Raw genomic sequence first — 26,042 nt, forward strand, 5'->3', positions numbered from 1 at the left:
TACATCTGTAAACCTGACCCTCCTAAGGCAAGAAGAGAAGTGGAGACAAGAAAATCCCCTGGACCTCTCTCGCCAGCTGTCAGGTTTTTGCAGTACCTAACAGAGACTTTGTCTCAAAGTGGAAAGTGAAAACTGACAACCACTGTTTTTCTCTGACTTTCATAAACACACTGTGGCTTGAACGTGTCTGTATTCACACACACAATTGTACGTGTGCACACACACCCAAATACATACTCTACTTTGAGGATTCCATTTCACCTGATCATAATTGTTTCTCAAGAAAACAAATTACAATAAATGCTTATGAGGGTGTAAGGAAGACGAACCTTATTCACTGTTAATGAGAGTGCAAACAGGGTAGTCTCTATGGAAATCAATATGGAAGTTTCTCTAAACATAGATCTGTCCTAAGGCTTAACATATGCCCAAAAGATTCTATATCTTATGACAAAGCAAAGTGTGCATCATGATACTCTACTTATAGTAGCAAAAAATGGAATCAGAGTAGATGCACATAAATTAGAATGGCTAATAAGATATATACATATATATATTATATATACTATATATGATATAGAAGATATATTTATGATATATATCATAAAATTTTATCTAGTAAAGAAAAATGACATTTACAGAAAAATTGTAGGAATTTATATTGTAGGAAAAATATATTAAATAGGTAACCTGATCTCAGAAACACAAATATCACATGTTCTCTCTCATAAGAGAATGTTAGTTTATAATTTTTATGAATGTGTATTTATGTCTAAAATCCAGGAAACAGAAAAGGGCCCATTAGAATTCTTTGAGAGAGAAATAGTCTTTTGGGGAAGCAGCAGAGGGGAGTAAGTATGTGTGATGTGAAAGTGGTAGCAGACATACTGGGAGTAGAAAGATTTATATGAGAAGAGAGAGGACAAAGATTAGTTCAAGGATGGAGTGAGGAGAAGGTCAACCAAAACTAAGCATATATTTTAAAATTATAAGGAAACCTGCAACTTTATAAGTTAAACAAAACTAACATTTTAAAAAAAAGAGCTACTCCCGAAAACCATATTATTAAGTTAACATCGCAGTGTCTGGAATGGGCTACCTTTTTATAAGCTGTTCATCATAGAGGGCCCTGGTACCTGAAAGTAATAAAGTTTACCACTAATGTTGATTTAACTAATCGTTAAATTGTAAGACCCTATTGTTAAAGGTACTACACACTTTACTTGCAAGAGATAGAGAAATTAAACTGACATTGAACTGTAAGCTTCCTCCTGGCTGACTAGCTTTTAGGGTATCAGTGGGTACTGAGAAGATCACAAATTATCCACTCAACTGTGGAGCCTGTGTGTTGTGCTACCTAATGGACAGGAAAGATGTATGCACTGGTGCAATAGTGGCACGTATGTTATGCAGATAACCAACCACCCCACAATTGAACTTGAGGTATACTTCACAGAAGGGAATTAACAACTTTTATTGTAAATCTGCTCAGAAGCTTATGGATGCAAAAGACATAGGAAGTGGGGCCGGGGGCTAATGTTGTTTTGCTAAATGGACTTGAGGGGTTTGCCAGTTGTCTTCTAAATAAGTACGTTTATACTTATGATTCTCTCTTTTCTGGTTAGAGGAGAGTTTTTGCAGTGAGCAGCAGTATCTACAGAAACTCACAACTGGTCAACTTACAGAAAATAACTGTCTTTTCAGTGCTCATCCTGCCCAAGGCTCAGGAAACATTATGGGAGATACAGAAGAAAGATTATAAGAGATAGGGAAAAGAATCAAGTGTCGTTAAATGCTGTCTGTCATCCAGGCATGACATGACCATGATTATGGCACTCTTGAACTCTCAGTGAATATGACTATTTATACAGACCTGCAGAAGACTGAGCCTTTCTATATTCCATCATGGTGTTGAGAGGGGCTAACAAAGCCCTGTGTTTACCTGAATGTTTGCAGATAGTATATACTTGGTGTTATGCAGAGTTGGAATCGCAAGTCTCTGCCCTTTTCTATAGACATATTTATAGGTAATTTGTGGTTTTTAAGAATAAATGAGATATTTTCTTCAGTGGTAAGCCACTAATAAATTGCTTGGCACCCCGTAAAAAACTCCCTATCCAAGATCCTTTAAGCAACTCAAATTAAACTCATTGGGTCACCAAAAGATGAACACAGAGACACAAAAGTAGAAGCGCAACTAAATAAAAAGATGAAGGGGATGGTCTGGTACAGCAGGGAGACATGAAGGAATAATAAGGTAAAAATAATTTATTCATTCCATTGAATAAGAATACCTACTTATTCAAAAGATAAATTTGAAATACTGTAATATAGGGTAACATACATTATTAAAATCACTCAACTCCAAAGTGCTTTAAAAACAAAGTCAGACATTAATAAAATTGCTTTCTTATGGAAACCAACACAACCACAAAACTTTTGACCTACAATCTGTTCTTCCTGAAAGATATTCTAGGGCAATGGGGGCACAGAACTTGTGGAAGTACCCAAACAATGTCTGATTTGACTTAAGGCTCAATCTATGAGAAGGAACCCATATTCAATGCTGCTTGGGTAACCAAGAACTAGTATAAAACTAAACACTACTAGTCTGAAAAAAGTATCAGCAAAATGACTCCTAATAAGATTCTGCTACACTCATATCAGTGATGCATTCAGTCATCATCAGAGAGGCTTCCTCAGATAGCAGATGGCAACAGGTTCAAAGACCCTCAGCCAGACATTATGCAGGGAGACAGAGACAGAGAGAGTGTGTCTCTAATGGGATGTTTCCATCAATTCCCTCCCCTCAGAGATTAAGAAATCTCATGAAAGAGAAAGAGAGAAGATTGTAAGGCCCAAAGTGGGTAGAGGATACCAAGAGAACACGGTCCTCTGAATCTTAACTAACCAAGGCACAAAAGATCTCACAGAGAGTGAACAAGCAAGCACAGGGCCTATATGGGTCTACTCCAGCTCCTCTGCATATATTTTATTATAATTATTATCTTAGTCTTTTTATGAGACTCTTGATTTTGAGAACAAGTGTGTCTCTGACTCTTATGCCTACCGTTGGAACTCTTCTTCCTGTTGAATTGCAATGTCCAACTTCAGTATGATAGTTTTTGCTATATCTTACTATATTTTATTTTGTCAAATTTGATTGTTGTCTCTTGGAAGCCTGTTCTTCTTTCATGAGAGACAGAAAGGGAGTAATTCAAGAGGGAAAGGGAAATGGGAAGAAACTGATACTAGGTGAGAAAACTGGGTAAAAGGAAACTATAACTAACAATATATCGTGTGAGAAAATATTCTATTTTCAATAAAAGGAGATAAAAATATTAAAACCTGGTTTCTAACAAAAATAATAAAATATATTTCTTCACCAGGACAATATAATTGGATTTTATTTTATTGCAAGGGATTAAAGGTTTCTGAGAAATTCTCCACGATTTTGAAATTTAAAACATGTATTTATAAACCAAAATTTTAAGTCAATCTAAATTCATAAAATTACAAATGAATTAAACTTACTGTCCTGTTTCTGAGGGTTTTTTATTGTTGTTTAGCTTGTACTGTGGCTTTTCAAAGCTATGTAGGAGAGATAATAAATGTGCTTATCATCCTGACTAAGATGAGACATTTCATATGTTTAAATAGCCTTTGCAGTCCTCCCTATTCAGATTACTTTTCCTTTCCACTATAAAAAGTCAATGATCTGGGTGTGGTCTAGATCACCACTATTCATACATTAAACTATATTTCCTATAAATAGATTCTGAATCAATATTTATTATTTAAAATTAGTACCATACATAATGTATCCTATATTGATGTCCTTTGTAATCCACTCACTATGGTTTCAAAATTACTCAGATTCTAAAGACAGTTCCCTCATTCCCATTAAATCACAATAAATATTTAAATTATTTTCCAGCATTCAAATACAATGCTGATAAACAATGCTGAAACGAACATTCTTATATGTGCCTTGCTGTTCTGTGAGGGTTTCTTTAAGAATGATATTAAGCACGGTGCTTTCAACTTCATCAGATATTGCCTCTTCTAGTATTCAGGGGTTGGTTTTTTTTTTCCATATTCTTAGCTACAGCATTTCTTCAGACCTTTTATTGTTTTGAATTTAATAATTGTGAAAAGTTATTCATAATAGTTTTAATAATTTTGCATTTCCTTTTTCTTTTCTTGTTTTTTCAAGACAAGAATTCTTTGTGTAACCCTAGCTGCTCTGGAACTCACTCTGTAGACCAGGCAAAGTATCAAGTGCTGGGATCAAATGTGAACAGCACCATGCCTGGCTTGCATTTTTCTAACAAATATTTGTATTGAGTAATTTTATTGACAAAGATAGTACTCAAAATATTATTTTTCATTTAGTATGGGTCCTAGCCATCCAAAATGGGTGTCTTGAACATCAGCACTTTATAGTAGTCATTCTTGTTATTGTTATATGAATTGCCTATATTACTCTTGGTTATATGTCATTTTTAAAGATTTTAAAATTTTTATTTAATTATGTGCATGTGTGTGGTTATGTGTAAATGAATTCAGGTGACCATAGAAACCTGAAGAGGATGTCAAATACTCTAGGACTAGATTTACAGGATATTGTAAACTATCTAATGTGGTTGCTGGGAACCAAGAATTGTGGTCCTCTGGAAGAGCAGAAAGTATTCTTAATCTTTGAGACATCTGGTCCACCTCACTCTGTTACATTACTAATGTATCACATTTTTTACACATCATGAAACAGTGCTGCTCAGTAGAACTTCTCTAATGTTAATGCTCTATATTTATTCTGTCTAAAATAGTAACCATTCACCAGAACACTGGTTCCTTCCGGTCTGGGCCAGAGCACTGAGCAGATCTTGGGTGGCAGCTCTGCCCCCAACCTCCAAGAACCCAGAGGAAGCAGGGATCCCAGGCGCTCTAACTCAGGCAGTATTTTAGGTAAGCAGACAGCAGGGCCCGCCCTAAACAGGGAGTAACTGGGAACCAAAAGGACCCAGGAAGTCACTCCCGGCCCGGAACACTGGTTCCTTCCAGTCTGGGCCAGAGCACTGAGCAGATCTTGGGTGGCAGCTCTACCCCCAACCTCCAAGAACCCAGAGGAAGTGAGGATCCCAGGCGCTCTAACTTGGACAGTGTCTTAGAAACTAGTTCTCAGATCTGAGGCCTGGATCAGACCTCTGCCAGGTCTGCTGTTGTGTGGACCCCGGATTCCACCAGAGACATACTGGAAGGTCCACTCAACCCAGAGCCACAGAGGAACAACTGAACTCAGAGCGTCAAACAACATATCCTGAGATATCCTAGAGGAGACACTGCACCCAGAACAGCAGACAAATAGCTGGACTGCTACCTTGGAGGCACCATATCCTGAGGCATCCTAGAGGTACCACTGTAATCAGTGCAGCTGGAAAAGATCACAGAGATATCTGGACCCCTAGGAGATCAGACACAAGCTAGATAACTGGAAAGACAGGCTTCAGTCAGAGACAGCAAGCACAGGCAGCACTAGAGTTAACCAGATGGCAAAAGGCAAGAGCAAGAACATAAGCAACAGAAACCAAAGTTACATGGCATAATCAGAACCCAGCTCCCCCATCAGAGCAAGCCCTGAACACCCCATCACACCAGAAAAGCAGGAATCAGAATTAAAATCACTTCTCATGATGATGATAGAGGGCTTTAAGAAAGATATAAATAACACTCTCAAAGAACTTAAGGAGAGCACTGGTAGACAGATAGAAACCCTTAAAGAGGAAACACGAAGATCCCTTAAGGAATTGCAAGAAAATGCAACCAAACGGGAGAAGGAATTAAACAGAACCATCTAAAAATGGAAGTAGAAACAATAAAGAAATCACAAAGGGACAATACCCTGGAGATAGAAAACCTAAAAAAAAAAAAAAAAAAAAAAAAAAAAAAAAAAAAAAAAAAAAAAGATCAGGAGTCATAGACACAAGTATCACCAACAGAATACAAGAGATGGAAGAGAGAATCTCATGTGCAGAAGATACCATGGAAAACATTGACACAACTGTCAAAGAAAATGCAAAATACAAAAAGCTACTAACCCAAAATATACAAGAAATCCAAGACACAATGAGAAGGCCAAACCTAAGGATAATAGGTATAGATGAGGGGGAAGACACCCAACTTAAAGGACCAATAAATATCCTCAACAAAATTATAGAGGAAAACTTCCCTAACCTAAAGAAAGAGATGTCCATAAATATACAAGAAGCCTACAGAACTCCAAATAGTTTAGACCAGAAAAGAAATACTTCCTGCCATATAATAGTCAAAACATCAAATGTACAAAACAAAGAAAAAATACTAAAAGCAGTAAGGGGAAAAGGCAAAGTAACATATAAAGGCAGACCTATAAGAATTACACCAGACTTCTCACCAGAGACCATAAAAGCCAGAAGATCCTGGACCGATATCATACAGACCCTAAGAGAACACAAATGCCAGCCCAGACTACTATACCCAGCAAAACTCTCAATCATTATTGATGGAGAAACCAAAATATTCCATGACAAATCCTAATTTACACAGTATCTCAACACAAATCCAGCACTTCAAAGAATAATTGGTGGAAAACTCCAACACAAGGAGGGAAACTACAACCTAGAAAAAGCAAGAAAGTAATCTTCCAAAAACCCCAAAAGAAGATAGTTACACAAACATATCTCCACGGATATTAGCCCAAAAGCTTGGATTAGCGAAGACTCAACCCACAGACCACATGAAGCTCATGAAGAAGGAAGACCAAGAGGGGATGCCTCAGTTCTACTTAGAACGAGAAACAAAAATGCTCAAGGGAGCAAATAGGAAAACAAAACATGGAACAGAAACTGAAGGAGGGGCCATCAGGAGACCATTCCACCTGGGTATTCATCCCATGTACAGCCACCTAAGCTAAACACTGTTGTGGATGGCTGGAAGTGCATAATGTGAGGAACATGATATAGCTGTCTCCTTAGAGGTCTGCCAAACACTAACACACTCAGAGGACGATGCTCACAGTTAACCACTGATATGATCAGGGGTTTCCCAATGGAGAACTTAGTGAGAGGACTGAAGGAGCAGAAAGGATTAGTGACCCCAGGTGGAAAGCAACAATACCAAACAACCAGAGCCCCCCAGGGTCTAAACCACCAGCCTGGGAACACATAGGGAGGGACCCAAGACTCCAGAGGTATATGTAGGGGAGGATGGCCTTGTCAGACATAGGTGGGAGAGGAGTTTCTTGGTCCCATAAAAAAAAAAATGAACACACAGTGGGGGGGGATGTGAGGGCGGGGAGGGGATAATGGGGGGGTAGGTGCGGTCACTGCCTCATAGAAGCATGAGGAGGGGGATGGGATAGGAGGTTTCTGGGTGGTGGGAGGAAGTAGGGTAAGGGGATAAAATCTGAAACGTAAATACTACAACCAATTTTAACAAGTGAAAAAAAAAGTCGTCAGAACCAACATCTTTAAAAAAAAGTCAGCCCCCTGGGGGTGGGAAATTTTTTTTTTCTTGATACTAAAACTTGTTCTGAGAATTGTATATTGCAGAATACACAGCCTTGGTGTATCTACTCATCAAGCATACTGAGCAGACCTGCCCAAACCTCCGATGTCCTGGAATTCCATCTGGATTCAGTGAAGACACAGCATCAGAGGCTTATCAACTTACTCTTCCCCCCACCCCTCTTCTAAAATCTCAATGCCCTTAATCAGCTTGAAGAAGTTAAAGAAGAGTCAGCGCCCCTATTCCCTGAGCTTGGGGACTAATGTGGTTAATAATGGTCTGTCTTTCTAGGGAAAAGTAGTGGTTTTGTTGGAACAGGGGGGATTAGCTAGGACTTATTGCATAGCCATAACCTATTGGTAGAAATCTGTATAATTATTATCAAGATGAAGTTATAATTTCTTAAATGGTACAAAATTTACTTTGATTTCAAATTTAAGGTTTTCATTGGTATGAGCTTCTTATTAATATAAAAATGAGATGAATATTGATACTCTCATGGGCATTGTGCCTGTATAACACATTTAGGAATACAAGGCCTAGACCCAGCCCTTTTTTAACTTTTTTAACAGATTTGGGAAGGGTTAACCTATGAGTTAAGGGACTATAGCAAATTCATGGTTTTTGAGTTTATTGTTAGGGTGTTTTCCATATTTTATTTAGAAATAGCTGAGAGGAGTGAACAGACAACAGTCCAGGTTACCTTACATGGATAGTTGGTTTTCAAAACATCAGAAGTCCATAGAACTGATGCTACAAATATTTATATATTAATGTTCATTTTGATTAGAGACCTGTTTGCTCCTGACAGCTTCCTGTCGTGGATTCTAAGAAGAAATTGAGCATCCTTGGAGATACTCCAGTTGTGTGGTGACAGCCACTAGGCAAGAATTGCCTCTCTCCATCTACAGACAAATTACTGTCCAGAAAAGGACACACATGCAGAATAGTCGACTGATTATATCTGCCTAGACAGAGTAATCAACCCTTAATAATTCTGCATCACTAAGGTCTGTCAGATGATTCTGGGCCAGAAGGCTGAAGATTTGATGCTCCAACGTTCGGTAGTATAGGGGCTTTTCAGGTGTTCAGCGGTCTCTATAAGTTGGCTAAGTTTTAGAAGCTATGCTTAGTGCTTCCCATAACTTCAGTTAACTCAGTCATTCTGGATTTCTGATGGGGTTGAAGACCTATAGTCTCATAACCAATCCTGGCTATTTACTTTGAGAGAAAAGATCTGAGTAGGTGGTTTTCAGCTGACATTCATTCTAAAGCCAAAAAGCCAGGATCAAAAGTAAGTGTTTTAGTTAGAAGAGATGACAGAGGTTCTGGTTAGTCAACAGAATGATGGACTGGGTATTAGGACTATCTTGTACCTCACTGGTACAATTAGGAATAAGTATGCTCTAATTGTATTTTGAGAGAAAAGTTATACTGTAACAGGAAGAGTGATATGTAGGAGGAGCTAAGTGGGAAGGAGTACTGAGAGGAAGAGATGGAACAAGGAGAGAAGATGAAGAAGAGGAGAAGCTAGGTGATGAGAGAGAGAAAGAGAGAGGGGGCATGGAGGCAGATGTTCACATGTCTCTACCAGTCAAAGATAGTTTTTATATTTAGGTTAGGTATTGGGTTACAGTTCTGATTGAGCATTACCAAACTTATAAATCCTTTGATTAACATTTAAAAAAATCGTATAAAAGCAAAAAGGAAAGGGGGGGCATGGGACAGGGATGTTCTAGGGAGGGGAAATGTGGAAAGGGGATGGCATCTTAAATGTAAATAAAATATAAAATAAAAAATAATTGTTTGAAAAAAATAAAATAAAAAATAAAATAGTAACCATTCACTGCATATAATTTATAATCAATTAAAATAAAGATAGTATGACTACAAATTTTAATTTTTAGTTTTGTTTAATGGTTTTCATGATTAGTAGCTACCATATCCCAGAATATACTTATAAATACTATCTCTGTCTAGGCAAGTCAAAAGTCCTAGATGAAAACACAATACTGTTATTCTACTAAATGGCCATAGTCCTAAAGTAATTCTTAATGACTCATCACTATACACATAGATTAGTGTGTCTCTCATTATTTATCAGAAAAGCTTCTTTTGTATTAGATAGCTATTAGTATAGAGACCTAAAACTGGCCAATATGCAGAGCATAAGAAACTGTGGAGTACATAGCATTCACTGGGGCATCTATATCACACCTCTTTTCTTCCAGACTTAAGGGTCATCATGGTACAGGATGTGGAAAGATTGCAAGTGACAGAAGTCATATACATCTCTAGCAAAACAGTATTTGCTAGAAATTATTGTCCAATTGCAAAAATGAACTCACAGCTGCTGTGATTGCATGCACAAGATCTGCGCAAGATCAAGCCAACCAAAGATCCCAGCAGGTGCTGGAGAGGAACCCACGAAGCCCCACCCTAGCTCAGGGGCTGTTTGTAATTGGTGGTACCTAGGGGAAGTAGAGTCAATTTCTGATGGGATGCCATCTGTGAAAACCTACCCAAGTTTAGATGAAGAAAGGAAAGTGGGTAAGATTTTATCAAAAAACAATCTATGAATGTGTGAAGTTCTCAAACAATAAAAGAAGAAAAAGCAAGCAAACAAGGAGAACAAACAACCAAAACTATAGGTTTGAGATGAAACAGACTACAAAACTACTATCATCATGTCTTTCTTTCATACATATCAAGTGTGTAAGAGATCAATGTGTTAAGATTATTTTAAGATCAATACCAAACATATTAGTAGAAATGCAAAACAACAGTAACAACAAAAATAACTTTTTTTTCTCTTGAGGAAGCATCAAGGCAGGCTTTGTGCTGACAGGTATAACTTGTGTTACCTTTTGCTTTGATAAGCCTACTTTCTCTAGCAATGACTTGAAGCAAGTCTTTGAAAAATATCTTCATCCCTTTTTATTGTCGTCAACCCTTAACACACACTCAATCTTTATTTATACTAGAGAATTTTCTCAGCTACTGAATCTCTACTGCATTTTTTTCTGTCTACAGTTGAGTGCATATCAGATACTCATAATATTTTGGTGTCTATTAGATATGTCCTTTTATGGAGTCTTCTGATTTTTTCTTCTTTTAAGTATTATTTTCTATATATTCTAAGTTTATAGCTACTTTGATTATTTTCAAAATTAATCATATAAAGGTGTCTATTAGAATAATATACATAAAGAATTAGCATATTTATAATATCAAGTGGACCTAACCTGTAGTATCTTTTATAATTTTAATTTTAATATATTGTGCTTTTTAAATATTATGACTTTCCTTCAATATTTCTGCAGACTCCTGTCATCCAATTCTATAATTCTGTAATTTCCTACCATTCATGTTTTTTAAGACTGTTTTCGCATGTCTCAACAGAAGATCCATGAGAAATGAAGTATTATCAAAAACTATTTGAATTTTCCTACTTCTCCCAGAAAGATACGTAACTAATATGTGTCTTTCAAAAGAGTTCTGCATATGGTGAGTACCTAGGGACATTAGGACTGAGTTCCCTACCCTGGGACTAGTGATTGAGAAAAACTGACTTTCCTAAAGCTCCCCAACCCATTTCTTCTCATGCTGCTCCACAGATGGTGACCTGACAGAGAGAAACAGCGCCTTAGGGAAGCTGCCTCAGCTTGCTGTCATAGAGTTTGCCACATCCATCTGAATTTGCCTTTCTGCTTTCCAGTTTGAAGGGAAGAGGTGCACCTTAATTCCCATGTCTTAGTCTGGATGGTGAGTCTATGGGATATTATTATTTATTATACATGTCTTTGCAAAGTGTTAAGCACTTCAGAATGTAAAAGCAAACAAAAGCTGGACATAACAAAAGCTAAACAACAATTAAAATGAAAAAGAGAAGATGAAGAAGTTAATGAGCACAGTGGTTTAGGAATTTTGATTGTCTTAAATTTTAATTCATCAATACATGTTTTAAATTCCACACATATATCTACATACTATCTTGTCCTCTAGAACTTGTAGTATTATAAATATGTAAATTAGTTGCCTTGACTGTGGATTTAAAAAGCAGAACCCCACTTGGTGTGTATGCCCACGAATCTCTCAGCCTTGGTAGCTTTGGCTATGAATCAACAGGATTGTCAGCTACTCAGTCTACCTCAGAATTATTAATATTCAAATGACCTAACATATACATAGATTTGTACTGATTATTTTTTGTCCTTATCAAACAGGAATTGTTGATCACCTTAAGCACAAAAACAATTTTAAAATTTCAAGTTTGTTGTGCAAATATCTCATTTAAAGATCACTTTAGGCAAATGAGGGTTCAGCTCAGTGGTAGAACCTGCCTAACACATGCAAGGCCTCTAGTTCAGCCTTCTGCCTGCAACAGATACTTGGCTCTGAGCTTTTGGAAAGCTCTTTCATGGTTAGTCATCATTACAAAAATACATTACTATTGTTGCTGGTACTTGTAGAAAATAACATGCCACAAAGAGTTTATAAAGAACTTTATTAGCTAAATGTGAATTAGCAATGTAGTCACCTAAGGAGGAACAAGTAGATCTCAGATGCATTTTCCTTTTACTTTGTAAGCTAAAATATGCTGCACACAGGGCAGATCAGTGGATGCATGAAAGCTCAGTGACCATCTCATCAGACTCGAAGAACACCTGAGTGAAATCACTGACAACCCCTATTGACCTAATCTTAAATGAACCAACGTGCATTTCTAAGTCAATATTTTTGCAGTTTCATGATTGTTTATTTAATAGAAGCTATTATTTCATTGACCAAAAAAACCAATCTGGAGTTTATTGTGTAATTAACCATTAACTTTTTAAAAAGTACTGGAAAGAAACTGGTCATTTCAGAGGGTTGGGATCTTTTATTATTTCTTACAACAATTTGCTTGCATTATTTCACCAAATTAATGGATGAATTTACCTTGAGTTCCACTTTACCTTGAGTTATGATTTACCACACAACACATTGTCATGTGCCTTGAGTTCTATGGTGCCTTGTTTTAATGATTAGTTAAGATGAAGATAATGAAGGTCTTATCATGTGCCTAATTAGCCATGCAGTGCCTAATGGTAGTCTCACTCATTTAGATAAAGTCAGTTTGCTGATATGTTCTTTAAGGAGAGGTTGGAGAAGAAGCCAAGGGAAAAAGATTTCATATCGTGTGTTTGTGAGTTATGTGCATGTGCAAGTGCATGTGTGTGGTTGGATGCATGCATGTGAGTATATATGTACGTACGTGTGTGTGAACGTGTATGCGTGCAAGCATGTACGTATGCTTGTGCATGTGTGTGTATGAGAGTATATGTGCTTCTGTTGTATTTGTGTGTGTGAGTGTGAGTGTGTGTGTGTGTGTGTGTGTGTGTGTGTGTGTGTGTGTGTGTGTGTACCGAGCGGCAGAACAAACAGCAGGGCAGTACAGCACTGGGGCTTCCTGACAAGTATGAAAGCTTTTCCTGAATCAATGTAGTTCAATTACCAATTCTTTCTGTACCCTCTACTTAAGCTTTTCTAGTCACTGAAGTAGAAACTTTTAGGTCAGTAGTGGCCTACTTTTTAATTTCCAAGTATATGGTATTAAATTATTTCAGTTAAACGGAAAATTATCCCTCGCAAGCAAGCTGGAAACTCTTAAACAGGTCCATGCAAAGATTCTCACTCTAAGTCTAACATAACTGTATTTGAAGTTCTTTTTTTCAATTGGCTCCCAATAAATAACATTTACTTTTATACTTAAGTAACAAAACTTTCTGACCTTCTAAGATACATAGCAGATGCGAAACAGAAGAGAAGCGTCCTTACCTCATTCTTCAGTTTGCTCCCAGAAAACCTTAAAAATCATAAACTTCCCATTAGTTTGAAAGAAATTATCATTACAGCAAGATAACACAAAGGACATTAAAAGTAGTCTGTTTCATAACATCATTACTGTTCAAATGTCTATAAAATGGAGTGATGAAGAAAATTAAAATGGAAGATATCTCAGGATGTTGGGTTAGATTTAAGACAAGCAAAAACACTTTATACTAAAGTTTTGTGTGTGTCCTAGACTGTATTTACATTGTGGATATTTACCAGTAACCTACTACTATACTACTCAAATTAATCTTAGCATAACTCAAGTGACTAATTTTTCTCCTAAGATATTTTACTATTAAAACTAGTTCTTCTTTTAAGAGTTATAAGTCATTTTCCATAACCATGTCATAAGAAAATCTTGGGTGAAGTTTTAATTAGTCTATTCCAACATTCTTTTAAAACTGTGTACCCACTGGTCTTGTTGATTATAATGTCACATATTAATATCCTGCTCCTGATAGCTCATGGCAGCTTAAAACAATGCTCTCTTTATAATAACATGTATTTTTGTCATAGAGACTTAAATGAACAATCATACCATACTGTCTTAATAAGTAATATGGTACTCAAAGATTATGTTTAACAATTATTATAATAAACTTTTTGTATTGCTAAGGTATTATTTGAATATACAGACTTTTAAAACAACTCTTTTTAAAAGTATCACATTTTAAACTTTATTTTTATTCAATCCAGCCTGAAAATAGACTCACCTTTATTAATAAATAAAAATATTTAAAAGATTTGTTTATGCTATGTGTATGGGTGTTTATGATTGCATGTATGTCTGTATGTCACGGATACCAGAAGACACCATTGGAACCTCTGGAACTGAGTTTTGGATGGTTGTTAATTAGAGGATGTGAGTTCTTTGCAAAACCAAGTGCTCTTAACCCTACGCCATCTTCCCTAGCCCCTGAGTAAGTGTAAACTTAAAGGCAATTCTCCTTCCTTGCATTCTCTTCCTTATCTCTTGGGGGACACTTGGTTCACCATTACTTTCTCATTAACCATTAAAATTATATAAGTTACCAAGTAATCTAGACTATAGCATAATAATGTTCACACTATACTAACATTAGGTTTGATAATTAGAAGAAAAAAATTTCATAGTAAGCAAAATTACAAAGCAATTCATTGAATAGATATCACATATACTTAAAGAAATGCAGAAATGTATGGTGAAATATGTTATCACTCTACCTTGTCAAGCCCTTTCCAGAGTAAACGGAGTGGTAATATGCACTGCTTTCTTTGATGCCAATCCCATAGTAATGATACCTATGTTAAGATAAGAACCATTTCTGCATTAATGAAAGGGAACCAAAACTTAGGGATACCTGCACTAGCCCAGTAAGACCTGCTACTCACAGGAAACCATCCCTGTGAAGTACCACTGCCCATCTTCCTGCCATGCTTTTCTATCCATGTGCATTTAAGGTCAGGAAATAGATAAAACTAAAAGATGAGAACATTTTCATTGGACTCCAGACTAACTGGAGCTCAAGGGGAAAAGCTGCTCAGATGAGGAATGTCAGGGCTCCAGGGCCAGAGGGGAAAGATGTAGTCGTTTAAGGAAGGCATTCACATGGGCTATGGAATGCCTGATGACAGACAGATCAGAGCCTTCAGACACAGGAACTGTGGTAGAAAAGCTGTTTCTATTGATTTAATGTCACTTGACTTAAACAGTGGTTTTAAAACTAATACACACACACACACACTAAAACAATGTTGTATTTTTAAAACAGTTAGGAAGAATGATATTTTGTAAGTCTGGAAAGACTAAGAAGATTTAAACTATCAGTTTTGGTAGAAGGAAAACAACTATTAACCCGAACAGAAGACTGCCATAACTACTTTACTTTTATAAATGGTAAAAGCTATACTATATGATTTGAGGCAAGAGGATCTCTAAGGTATATTGAAACAAGAACGGAGATTGAAAAGTAGGAAATGTAAAAGCTCAAAACTAATAACTGACTTTACATGTCTATGGTAAAAGAAGAAACTTAACTAATAAAGACCCAATCAAAGGAAGTTCAGTAATAGAAATAATTAAACAGTGAATAACAAATAATAAACACTATCAGCAGTACTTAAACTATGGGTAAACTAGCAGATTTATATGTAGTTGGTCAGATATAGTAGTAGAATTCAGATTATGAGCTTGGGAGTTTGAAATAATTATTAATATTTCCTTTTCATGACTTTAGAATAAGATACCAGTACAATGTTACTGCATTAGAAGAAATAAACTAGTGGTATCCAAAGTTGAGAGAATTTTCTTAAGTGGAAAAATATTATAACTTCATGTACTTTTGCTCTCCAGACTCTGCAGTTTAAACAACTACAGTTTATCTCCTTGCTAAAACAGTATATGCTAAGCATCGTTTCAAACATTGATAAACTTCTATCTTTTTGTTTCTCATCTCTAACCCTCTTTTCAACCAGTAATAAAATAACTCTATCCCATGGTAAAGTGGTTTGCCATGCCATCTATAAACAACTATACTGCCTTCAAAGGTGACAGGCAACCATATAATGCCAAGATGTAGCCATGAGTTCAATAAACATCAAAGCATGTCTATCATGTCTGGCCATTGGGACAGTTGTCAGCATAATGATGAATGCAATAGACATGAAAAATAAGACCAGCTGTTCATCCCAGTTCATGGCCTCCTGAGCTAGATGCCTGCTGGTCCTGCTGTAGTGATCACACTGAGCAGCACTGAGGAAAGTATACTTCTAGGTTTTAAAATTACCTGATAGTTGCATTAATTGCAATTAACTATAGTTGCATTAGTTATTTTATATTGCAGCATCCTTCAAGACCTTGGCTAGTGTGGATTTGTAATTTATTTCATATTTATGACATTAAGATTGTTCTCATATATACTTACTAGTACCTTATTTTTAGAAAATAATGTCATTATTGTTGTTTATTACCAATGCAACCATTAGAGCATGAAAGTTTACAAACTTGAGTTCAAAGTCAAGGTCTTGTGCACTTTATTCATTTATTTATTTATTCTGGTCCAAATGTAACTGACATCACAACCCAGATACCAGAATTCTGACTTGGTCAGTTGCCTTCACCTCCACAATGCAGTATCATGAACAAGCCTGGAAATAGGGAATCAAATGTTATCTATGTGCTAGATTGTGAGGATTCAGAGCCAGACAGAGGAGGGTCTCAGACCCAGGAGAGTTAGCAGTCTTGGAGCAAAAAAGCATGCAAAGCAACTGCTTTGTCTGCCTTGAGTGGGAACAGATGCACCTAATCCTGTAGAGACTTGATACCTCAAGGAAGTAGGATGGGGGTGAGGTGTGAGTGGGTGGGTGAGGGGGTAAGTAGGTGAGGGGTGGGAGTGGGTGGGTGGGTGGAGGAGCACCCTCTAATAGGCAAATGGGAGGAGGGATGGGGTGAAGAACTTTTGGAGGAGGGACTGGGAAGTAGGCAACATTTGGAATGTAAATAAATAGAACAATTTTAAAAAGGAAGAAAGACAATTCTGAATTAACACATGGTACACCAGTTGAAGACAATCATAGCAAATGATAATAGTAGTTGCCATTTATTGAGTTCCTACTGCTATAAAGAGAACTTTGTACATACATGATTTCAAATGCCCACAGTCTATAAGTAATATATTATCTCAACTTCATAACAAAGCTTGAAAAAAATCTGTGATTTATGTCAATTTTTATTTATTTATTTTTGTGTATATGTGCACATGATGTGTGTGTGTGTGTGTGTGTGTGTGTGAGTGTGTGTGTTGTGATGTGACTGTGAGTGTCTGTGTGTGGAGACCAGAAGGACAACTTTGAGGAGTCAGTTCTCTTCTTCCACCAAGCTCAAATAATCAGGCTCGTGTGTCAAGTGCTATTACCCAATGTGCCATTTTACCAACCCTGTAGTTCATTTAAAGGCAATTATCTAGCTGCTGTATGGGTTTGATGGCAAAATTCAAGGCCACAGTTTTACAGGGCAACTCTGTACTTCAACAGTGTATGTTGCCATCCCTGAAATTCAGAAGATGCAAGATGCAATACACATGCATTCTCTCTCTCTTCTCTCTCTCTCTCTCTCTCTCTCTCTCTCTCTCTCTCTCTCTCTCTCCTCTCGAGTCCTCATAAGTTAGAGTAGCACAAATAGAGTGAATCCCTCAGACCTGCTGCAGTGATCACGTGTTTCATATTGGACCTTCCACATGTAAATAAAGCCTTCTAGATTGCAAGCTTCCTGTAACAGAGAGTCAATAAACTTGTTGAATAACTGAATATATGAAAAAAGTTTTAAAACTAACAATGTGTCATAAAAGAGACTATATAAACAACTTGCCAATTAAGGTCAAGCAGATATAACCATGTATGTAAGTGGGAGTGGCACAATCTAAAATTTGGTGAAGATCAAAATATTTTATCACACATGATATATGGAAATTACTCATTCCCTTCACCCAGTCACAAGCACTTTGTAAACTTGGCTGTTTCTGCCTGGATTACTGGCACTCCATAGAGAGCTTGCGCTGGCTCCAGCCATTGTTTTGTTGAATATCTTTCTTCCTTCCTGGGATAGGATTGTTTCTTAGTCAACTTTGAGGTATATTGTTAGTGAGTGAAACTGCCTACTCTCCGAGGCAAAACTAATCTCTCTGTCCACTGAATTCCATTCTTGGCCACTTATCCCGCTGTAGCCTTTATCCCTGTAATCATTAGTATCTTTGTCAATGGCTTCAACACTAAGATTTGAAGATATTTCTGGGAGTTTATCAATATTTGTCTCCTGTGGATTTGAAAACCAATAAAACATAAACGTGAATCCAGTAGGAGTTTTGTTTTGGTAAAAACCTGACATTGTGAATTTACATGTTACCAATAAAACTCTTGAGCGAAGCCAAAGTTGAATGTTTAAATATTTTATAGGACCGACACAAGGTCAGCAAGTTTAGAAAGGAAGCTGCTGCTGACACAGATCTTAGGATTTTACTCTGTCCACTTGTTGTTCTCCAGTGTCTCCTACCTAGGTTCTTTGGGAGCAAATAAAACAATCTTTTCCCCTTAAGCTTTCTTTTGGTCTAACAAAGCACTTGTTATCATCTTAGTGATGATTTAGTGTCTTTCAGAAACTAGGAGAGATAGCACATGAGCACCGCCGTCTTCCTAGAGTTAAACATAAACCCCGTAAAACTGGGAGGAGTGAGTTCACGAAGGGTATGCGCAGATTCTTCATCACTGCTGTAGCATTTTACAACATCGTTTGTCATTAGTAGATTTGGCTAAAACAAACCTCAGTAGGAAATGTTTCCAGGAACATTACAACAAAGTAACATATGCTAATACATGGTAAATAAGAGTAAAATTTGCTTCACTGTTTCTGACTTATGTATCCCTGCCTGCTTCTGTTTTGAGAGCCATTCTAACAGATCACGGTTCTTTAACACTATATGATTAGACACATTTTATTAAGGGAAACATCTTATAAATACCATTACAATCTCTGAGTATGATTAGTTATGTTGTTTTGAAAAAATAGTTTGTCACAAAATTAATCTTTCTGACTTTCTAACAATATTGTGTCTATTCATTAGCACCTCTGTCCTCTGCCTCATGCTTTACATCAAGTGACTGATTACATTTATAAGTTATGAACACAAGGGAATGATTAATTAATTCACGGGCTCAAAATATAATTATAACAGATTCCTAGTAGATTAAGTGAAACCATTACATTTCTCTTTCATGGCCAACATGTTGACATTCTGTCCACACTTTTCTTCATCGGCTGATCAGGATACACCTATGCTTACACTTCTTCTTTTCCTCATCACTTCTCACAGAGAATTCCTGAAACATATGTTCCCACTGAGCTAGAGGCCCTGATGTTAGTTGTTTACATTACACGAATGATAACCGATAAGGAAATGATGGGGTTAAGCTGCTCAGAGACTTGCAATAACCTGCTGTGATAAGAGCAGCTGTCATATCAGGTTTTATTAACCCACTAAATCACCACTAATAAATAAGATAATAGCTTTTGCCCATCATGTCTGAAAACCAAGATTTGGTTGATCAAAGTCTACCAGAAATTAAAATGTAACTTTGATTCAAACAGTCTACCTTGTACATGGTATCTGTTAAAGAGCTGATATACAACATCCCTTACTTTATTCATCTATTTTGAGCAAAGATACATACAGGCTTTTTTGTTTCATTTATATCCCCAAAGGCTAGCCACTACTGAGACTGTTAATATAATGCTTATTAATATTAATAGTGAAAATTCTTTGATAGCAGATAACCTATCTTTTCATTCTTTATACCTCCAAGACAGACTTTTTAGAACCATGCTTTGTACCTCAATTCCAATTTAATGCATCAATTATTTCTGAATACTCATAATCAGAAAATATGCATGATGTATTCTGTGGTGCCTATAGAATTTTATTTTTTGGAGACTTAAATTTAAAAATGTAAAAGAAACCACAGCTCTATGTATTCTTTTAGCATCAAGGAAAAGAGAAAAAGAAACATGAAGATAGAGTCATTTTCTGTCTTGGTGTCTACTTATAGACAGAATATGTTACTGAGACTAAAAAAATAAGGTTTAAGAAACAGAAATGGCGTTCACTTGATTTGTAGAGTTTGCGGTCACTTTGCTACACCTTGTCACACAGATCATAGCTTCCCAACCTGTAGAGTCCACATATTGCTAAGAAATGGAAAGAGACTTTACTCCATGAATCCCAAGTATATCTGAGGTCAGTTTCAGAAACTGTGACCCCCACTTCCTGTCCAGAACACAGAAGAGCTGATTAAATCCATCATCACTTAGCAGCAATTCCATCGGCCATGCCAAATGAAATATTTAAAAATTGATTATTCTATGAAAATATGGCAAAATTGAAAACTTACTCAACACTACAATACAGTCAGGTAAAATTCTGGAAGGAAGCATAATTTCCTGATTTTTCTAAATAAGATTCCTTCATTTGTACTTACATCTCACAGTTGTCCATGTTTGCAATAGTCATAAAGTATTTTATAAAATTTAAACCTGCAAAATGCTAAACACCTAGCAGAAAGAATAGTTGGAAGATAATGTATTTACCTTGAGAATGCTTAGGGTTAAAATAGGAGGCTGAGAGTTCATTGGTTGTGCAAATTTGCTTTCATACAAAACGTATATCACTAAAATTAGTTACTAAAGAGTAATAAAATATTATTTTCTTTAAGGAAGAATGTAATATAATTACTCTTAAAAACTGCTTGAGCAGTACAAAATTTTTAAAGAAATCTCAATTAAAAGGATGAAGATAATAAAAAGTTTAATAAATTAATTAGGTAATATGATTGATATTAGAAACAAGTGTTTTTTTAGTTTTACTACTTGATAAACATATAGTTTAGAGTCAATTGAACCTTGGTATAAATGCCAGCATTGTTAGTGGGTTGTATCCTTGTGAACTTAAGCAAGACAATAACCTTCTAACTACAGTTTCTTTATATATAAAAATGCAATTCCTGCCTTATATCATTACTGAAAAATTTATACCTGAGGAATATATATATATATATATATATATATATATATGCGTGTGTGTGTGTGTACAATTCAATAGACAGTAACTTCATTGCATTGCTGATTGTATGCTTTCAGTCAAAATTTTCTCTTATAAAAGAGTATCATCATAAGGTGGAAAGTATACTTGATCTTCCACTAATATTATTTAATTGTTATTTAATTCTCAAAATAATGATATAAGGTATCACAATCCACTTTACTGATGAAGGCTGAATGATCTGGCCCTTCTCATACAGTTACATATGGAAGCCTAGAATTCACCCTGATTTGTTCAACTTTAACTCATGTTCCAACCATTAGGCATGATGTCTTAGATGTACTGTCTTCCAAAGTAAAATCTGAAGATGCTTTTTAGAAGCAAAACCAGAAATGTTACCTGGATAAGAACAATCATATCAGAACATTATCATATCTAGGATGATCCTTGCTGTATCTTTTGACATACTTTGTTTGCACAGTGGACATTATTTCTACTTACAATATAAAAATGCCCAAAAGGGTGATAGCCATGTCATAAAAAGCAAATGGTATATCAATAAGGCAGAAAAAATTTAAGTCGTTTGGCCTCGATCATGTCAATGGCTCTTAATTATCAAATAAGTTGCCAGAAGTCACCAAATGTTGCTATATCAACGTAAGTACTGGAGTGTGGCTGTCTCACAATGGGCACAGTTAATGATTCATCTCTAATCCTAAAGGCTCCTTTGGGGACTAATTGACTTTCTCCGCAGCCTGCCCACCCACCCTCTTCTAGGTCTTGTCAAGAGGATTGCTTGTGTTGCTTTGCCTCTTTGCTCCCTATCTTTCTACTTCAAACGCTGTCTGATCTCACCTCTACTTACACAATATAGTACTTTAGAAATCATCAAACCAGACTGAGCCAAGCTTGACATAAAGCTGACTTGGTTAGAAGGAAAAGGCTTTCCCCCCCCACCCCCCAGTGTGGTAGTTTATACTTCTTTCACAGACAATAGTATTTTTTAAAGTACTTAAAAATCAGCAAAGTAAGTACTGATTGATAATAAATTATTTGTAAGACAACAGAAAGGACTAAAAATGAATGAAACAAAGTATCTTTCCTCAAAATAGTATCTGCTTAGGAAGGAGCTAAATTAATATCATATTTAGATAGATACTAACAAACAACCATGAGAGTGCAAAGAATCTACCCAAATTAACAGAATAATAGGACATTCAAAAGAGAAGCTTCATAACGCATACCTTTAAGTGGTTAAGATTTCAAAATACATACAAGGGCAAGAGTGTCCTCAGCAGGGGGGAAGCTAACATGGAAGAAAGATATGTGGGTGATTCTAAAGGTACTGGGGTGATAATTTAGGGACAAACATAGCAATATACCAATAACTGAGAAGTAAACTATATGGGAGGAAAACTAAGTCATAAGACAAGGTAATGAAGCTATTTTTAAGAGTAGAAATCACGAAGTAGTGAGAAGATGCAGATGGTGAAGGTGCTTACTCCCAAGTCAAACTGATTTCAGTCACCAGAACTCAGTAGGAGGAGAGAAATTGACTCCCAAAGATATCCTCTGACCTCCCCACGTGTGGCATGCATGGTACACATATAAGCACACAGACATGCACGCACACTCACACACACACACACACACACACACACACGAGAGAGAGAGAGAGAGAGAGAGAGAGAGAGAGAGAGAGAGAGAGAGAGAAGAGAAAAGGGAGAGGGAGAGGGAGAGGGAGAGAACAAATAAATACATACATACATTTTAAAGAGTTTAAAGAATTGAAATTGTAAGCCTGTGTAAGTCCCTGAGCATCAGGGAGAAAGGATGGAGTCAGAGCTTCAGAAAGTCAATGTGGAAACACTGTACTGAATGACTAGAGTCAAGGTGATGAAGAAAGACAACTTCAGGAGAATTCAAAAATTAAGACTTAATGTTTTGCAAGTGACCAGAGCTGGCCAGTGTGAGACAGCTGCTAGTACAAGTAGGAAACACTTGAACTGTGGCTACTTTTGAACAGAAATGTGTAAATATATATGAGATTTTTAAAACAGTATGAACAAAACAAAATATCTTCTCAACATTTTATATGGATTACATACTGAAATATTTTTGTATACCGGTCAAAATAAAACTTTATTGAAATTAATTTCACTTGTTGCTTTTTACTCTTTTGCCATGGTTACCAGAAGATTTTTAACTAATATGAGGCTGCACTATGGGTCAGCGGTGCACTGGAATTCAGGAGGCCAACTGCAAGCTAGAAGGATGAGAGGAAGCTGGGAAGTGACTCAGAAGTCATAAGTCAAGGTTCTGTGTTGTAGAGGGAAGTTGTTGGAAAGAGCAAGTGTTAGGCAGTAGGCAAAAAATGAGTAATTGTAGAAACAGACTATTTGGCAGAATAATGTACCTAGCACTGGGAATAGTGACTGGTAACTAGTCTTTCGAGGAACAGCAAAGAGAAGAAAAACAAAAGGTAGTAGAGGGAATGACAGGTCTGACCTGATGCTTTTTTCAATATGGAAGATTTGATTCTGTTCCAAAATGAAAATATGGACAGAGGAACCACTGGTGAACATGGGATAATGGGGATCTACAGAGAGTTACAAAAGAATATCCAAGAATGTCAGGAGGCAGGATGCATATAGCTTACTGTATGTTTATATTTGTAGTGAGAGATGATCAAGCAGGTTATTGTACATGCCATTTCGCTTGATGGGGGAAGATGGGATGTTATGTGACTGACATGACCATCTGGATGAGAACAGTCGAGGAGGAACTTGAAGCATGCCAGGGCTCCCCTTGTGTTATTGACCTTATCATTTAGGGGATGTTGTCAGTCTCCTTGGTCATTAAATTTTGTCTTGTACATATTTTGTTCAAATATCAAGACTATTCACTTCATATATTTCATGAGGAATCATGATAAATATTATGAATAGTGTTTATAAATTTTTCTTTCTAAACTAAATGTGTGTGTGTGTGTGTGTGTGTGTGTGTGTGTTAGTTCTTATAGTTGGTCTGCTTCTACCTCATTAAGAAGAAAATACATGGTTCCATTCACTGCTACGACAATGTTACCTTATAGCAATAAGACCTATTATTCTGTTCTTACTTTGAATGCCCTCTTGTTCCAAGTCTTCGTGTTGTTAGAAGGGGAAATTTTTGGCGAATTGTCTAAAAAGAAAGACAAGATTTAGAATACATGTTGTTCTAATGCAAAGTACTCATATCTTAATTCAAGAAAGTAAGTGGTAAACTAAAAGAAACACTTAAAGTAATATGCATGTGTTGATAAGAAATACATCAGTTATCATGGTTACTTTATTTATGCCAAAGGAGGGTTGTTTAGATTCCTTTAAAATAATTCCATCCAGAGATTTACCCATATTAAATATCAATCACCATTCTGAAAGGATCCTTGGATCTCAAGAGAGCTCCATGAAAAATTTGATAGGTAAATTACTTCTAGTTTAACTGGATATTAAATCTGCTCTATGATTCCCACTTAGGCATTATCACCATAGGGTAGGCTCAGAAAAACGGTACTGCTAGTATAGACATCAGAAGCTGTTTCATCCAGCTTTAAATGGTATACTAAGCCTTGAGCAGATCGTTTATCAGCAAGTATCACAATAAGCCAATCAAAGACATGGCCAGATCCTAGGCTCCTGCTCTACATGTAGAATGCTATACTAAACATCACACTGTCTCTGTAAGAAAACATGTTTTCAAAAATAATTAACTAGTTTTTAGTATTATTTTATTTTATATGTATAGGTTTTTTATCAGCATGTATGTCTGTGTACTACATGCATGCGGTACCCATGGAGGCCAGAAGAGTCATGAGATGTCCTGGAACTTGCTATAATGTGTATATAGCTATATGTGTATATAGTTACAGCAGTTCATTTAGAAGAGCTGTCAATTCTCTTAACCACGGAGGGATCTCTCCTGCCCCCCAAATAAACTGCTTCTTTAAAGTATGGCTTTGGTCTACTTTTAAAGTGGTGAGTTGGGTATAATGACGCATGTCTTTAAATCCAGCACTCAACAGGAATGAGTAGGGGGAATCACAAGTTCAAGGCCAACTTAAGCCAGATAATGAGTTCAAGATCAACTTAGGGTATGTAAAGAAGTCCTGCTATATAGCTATATATAAATCACCTGCCTCCATCCCCTCCTAGAAAACCTGAGGAGATAGACCATAACATTCATTAATTTGGACTTCGGAAATACAGTACTTGAGACCCAAACTCCCTACAGTTCTACTAAGATACCCTAGATTCCCAGACAATAGATGACTGGAAGAGGTTTAAAGCTGAAAGCTTTACCAAGCATTTGATATTGTTCTCTAATTCTCAAAATTATATCAACATGTATAAGGCATCCAATGTCAAATTCATAGATTTCTATCCTAATGATAGAAATGTTAAATGACAGAAATGTAACCAATCCTATTATAAAATATGTTAATTCTGTGGCATAAACATAATCAAACTAAGACAAAGATTAAGGACAACTACTTAAATAATAGAATAAAAATCTGTCAAAAACTCAACTATATAAATAATAAGGAAGGCCTGCATTTACGGGTTCACCTTCATTTGCTTTTACATTCCATTATAGTTTATACCAATCTCTTGAATTCATCCTCTTTGAAGAAACAAGACACTTTTATGGAGCTTGCCTTGAGCTCACATTAGATCTGATAGCCAGTAATCTGTGACTCAAAAAGAGAAATCAAGATATACACGTATAGCAGTTCCAAACATAAATTTCACTTACACCTGTAAAGCAAATGTTTCAATATTGTCTAAGAGAACTCATTCAGGTAAATTTAGTTACACATTGTCTACCCAATATGTTAGTGATAAGGCAGTATAGCCAGTACGTGTTATATACCTTTCCAAAGGTGGCTGCACAAGCTGGCTCCAGTTTCTCTTTCCTGCAGAAATCTAAATAGTGAGCATAAAGAATGCACCGTGGGAGACAAACTCCTTCACACACTATGTAATTGTCTTCAAGCCTGAAAGAAAAGGCCAAGAA

General features: G+C 36.4%; 1 protein-coding gene across 1 annotated transcript in view; it reads right to left on the reverse strand.

The window, feature by feature from the left end:
* Rfx6 (regulatory factor X6) overlaps nt 1–26,042 on the reverse strand; it is a 53,963-nt gene that overhangs the window by 24,118 nt on the left and 3,803 nt on the right. The window contains exons 3-6 of the mRNA XM_034524479.2: nt 25,899–26,022; nt 24,109–24,170; nt 14,626–14,703; nt 13,366–13,393 (exon numbers count right to left, since the gene is read on the reverse strand). Coding sequence (XP_034380370.1) covers nt 13,366–13,393; nt 14,626–14,703; nt 24,109–24,170; nt 25,899–26,022 — 292 coding nt within the window. The remainder of the gene's footprint in view (nt 1–13,365; nt 13,394–14,625; nt 14,704–24,108; nt 24,171–25,898; nt 26,023–26,042) is intronic.

The sequence above is a fragment of the Arvicanthis niloticus genome, chromosome 20, assembly GCF_011762505.2.
Source record: "Arvicanthis niloticus isolate mArvNil1 chromosome 20, mArvNil1.pat.X, whole genome shotgun sequence".
In the NCBI taxonomy this organism is placed as follows: Eukaryota; Metazoa; Chordata; class Mammalia; order Rodentia; family Muridae; genus Arvicanthis; species Arvicanthis niloticus.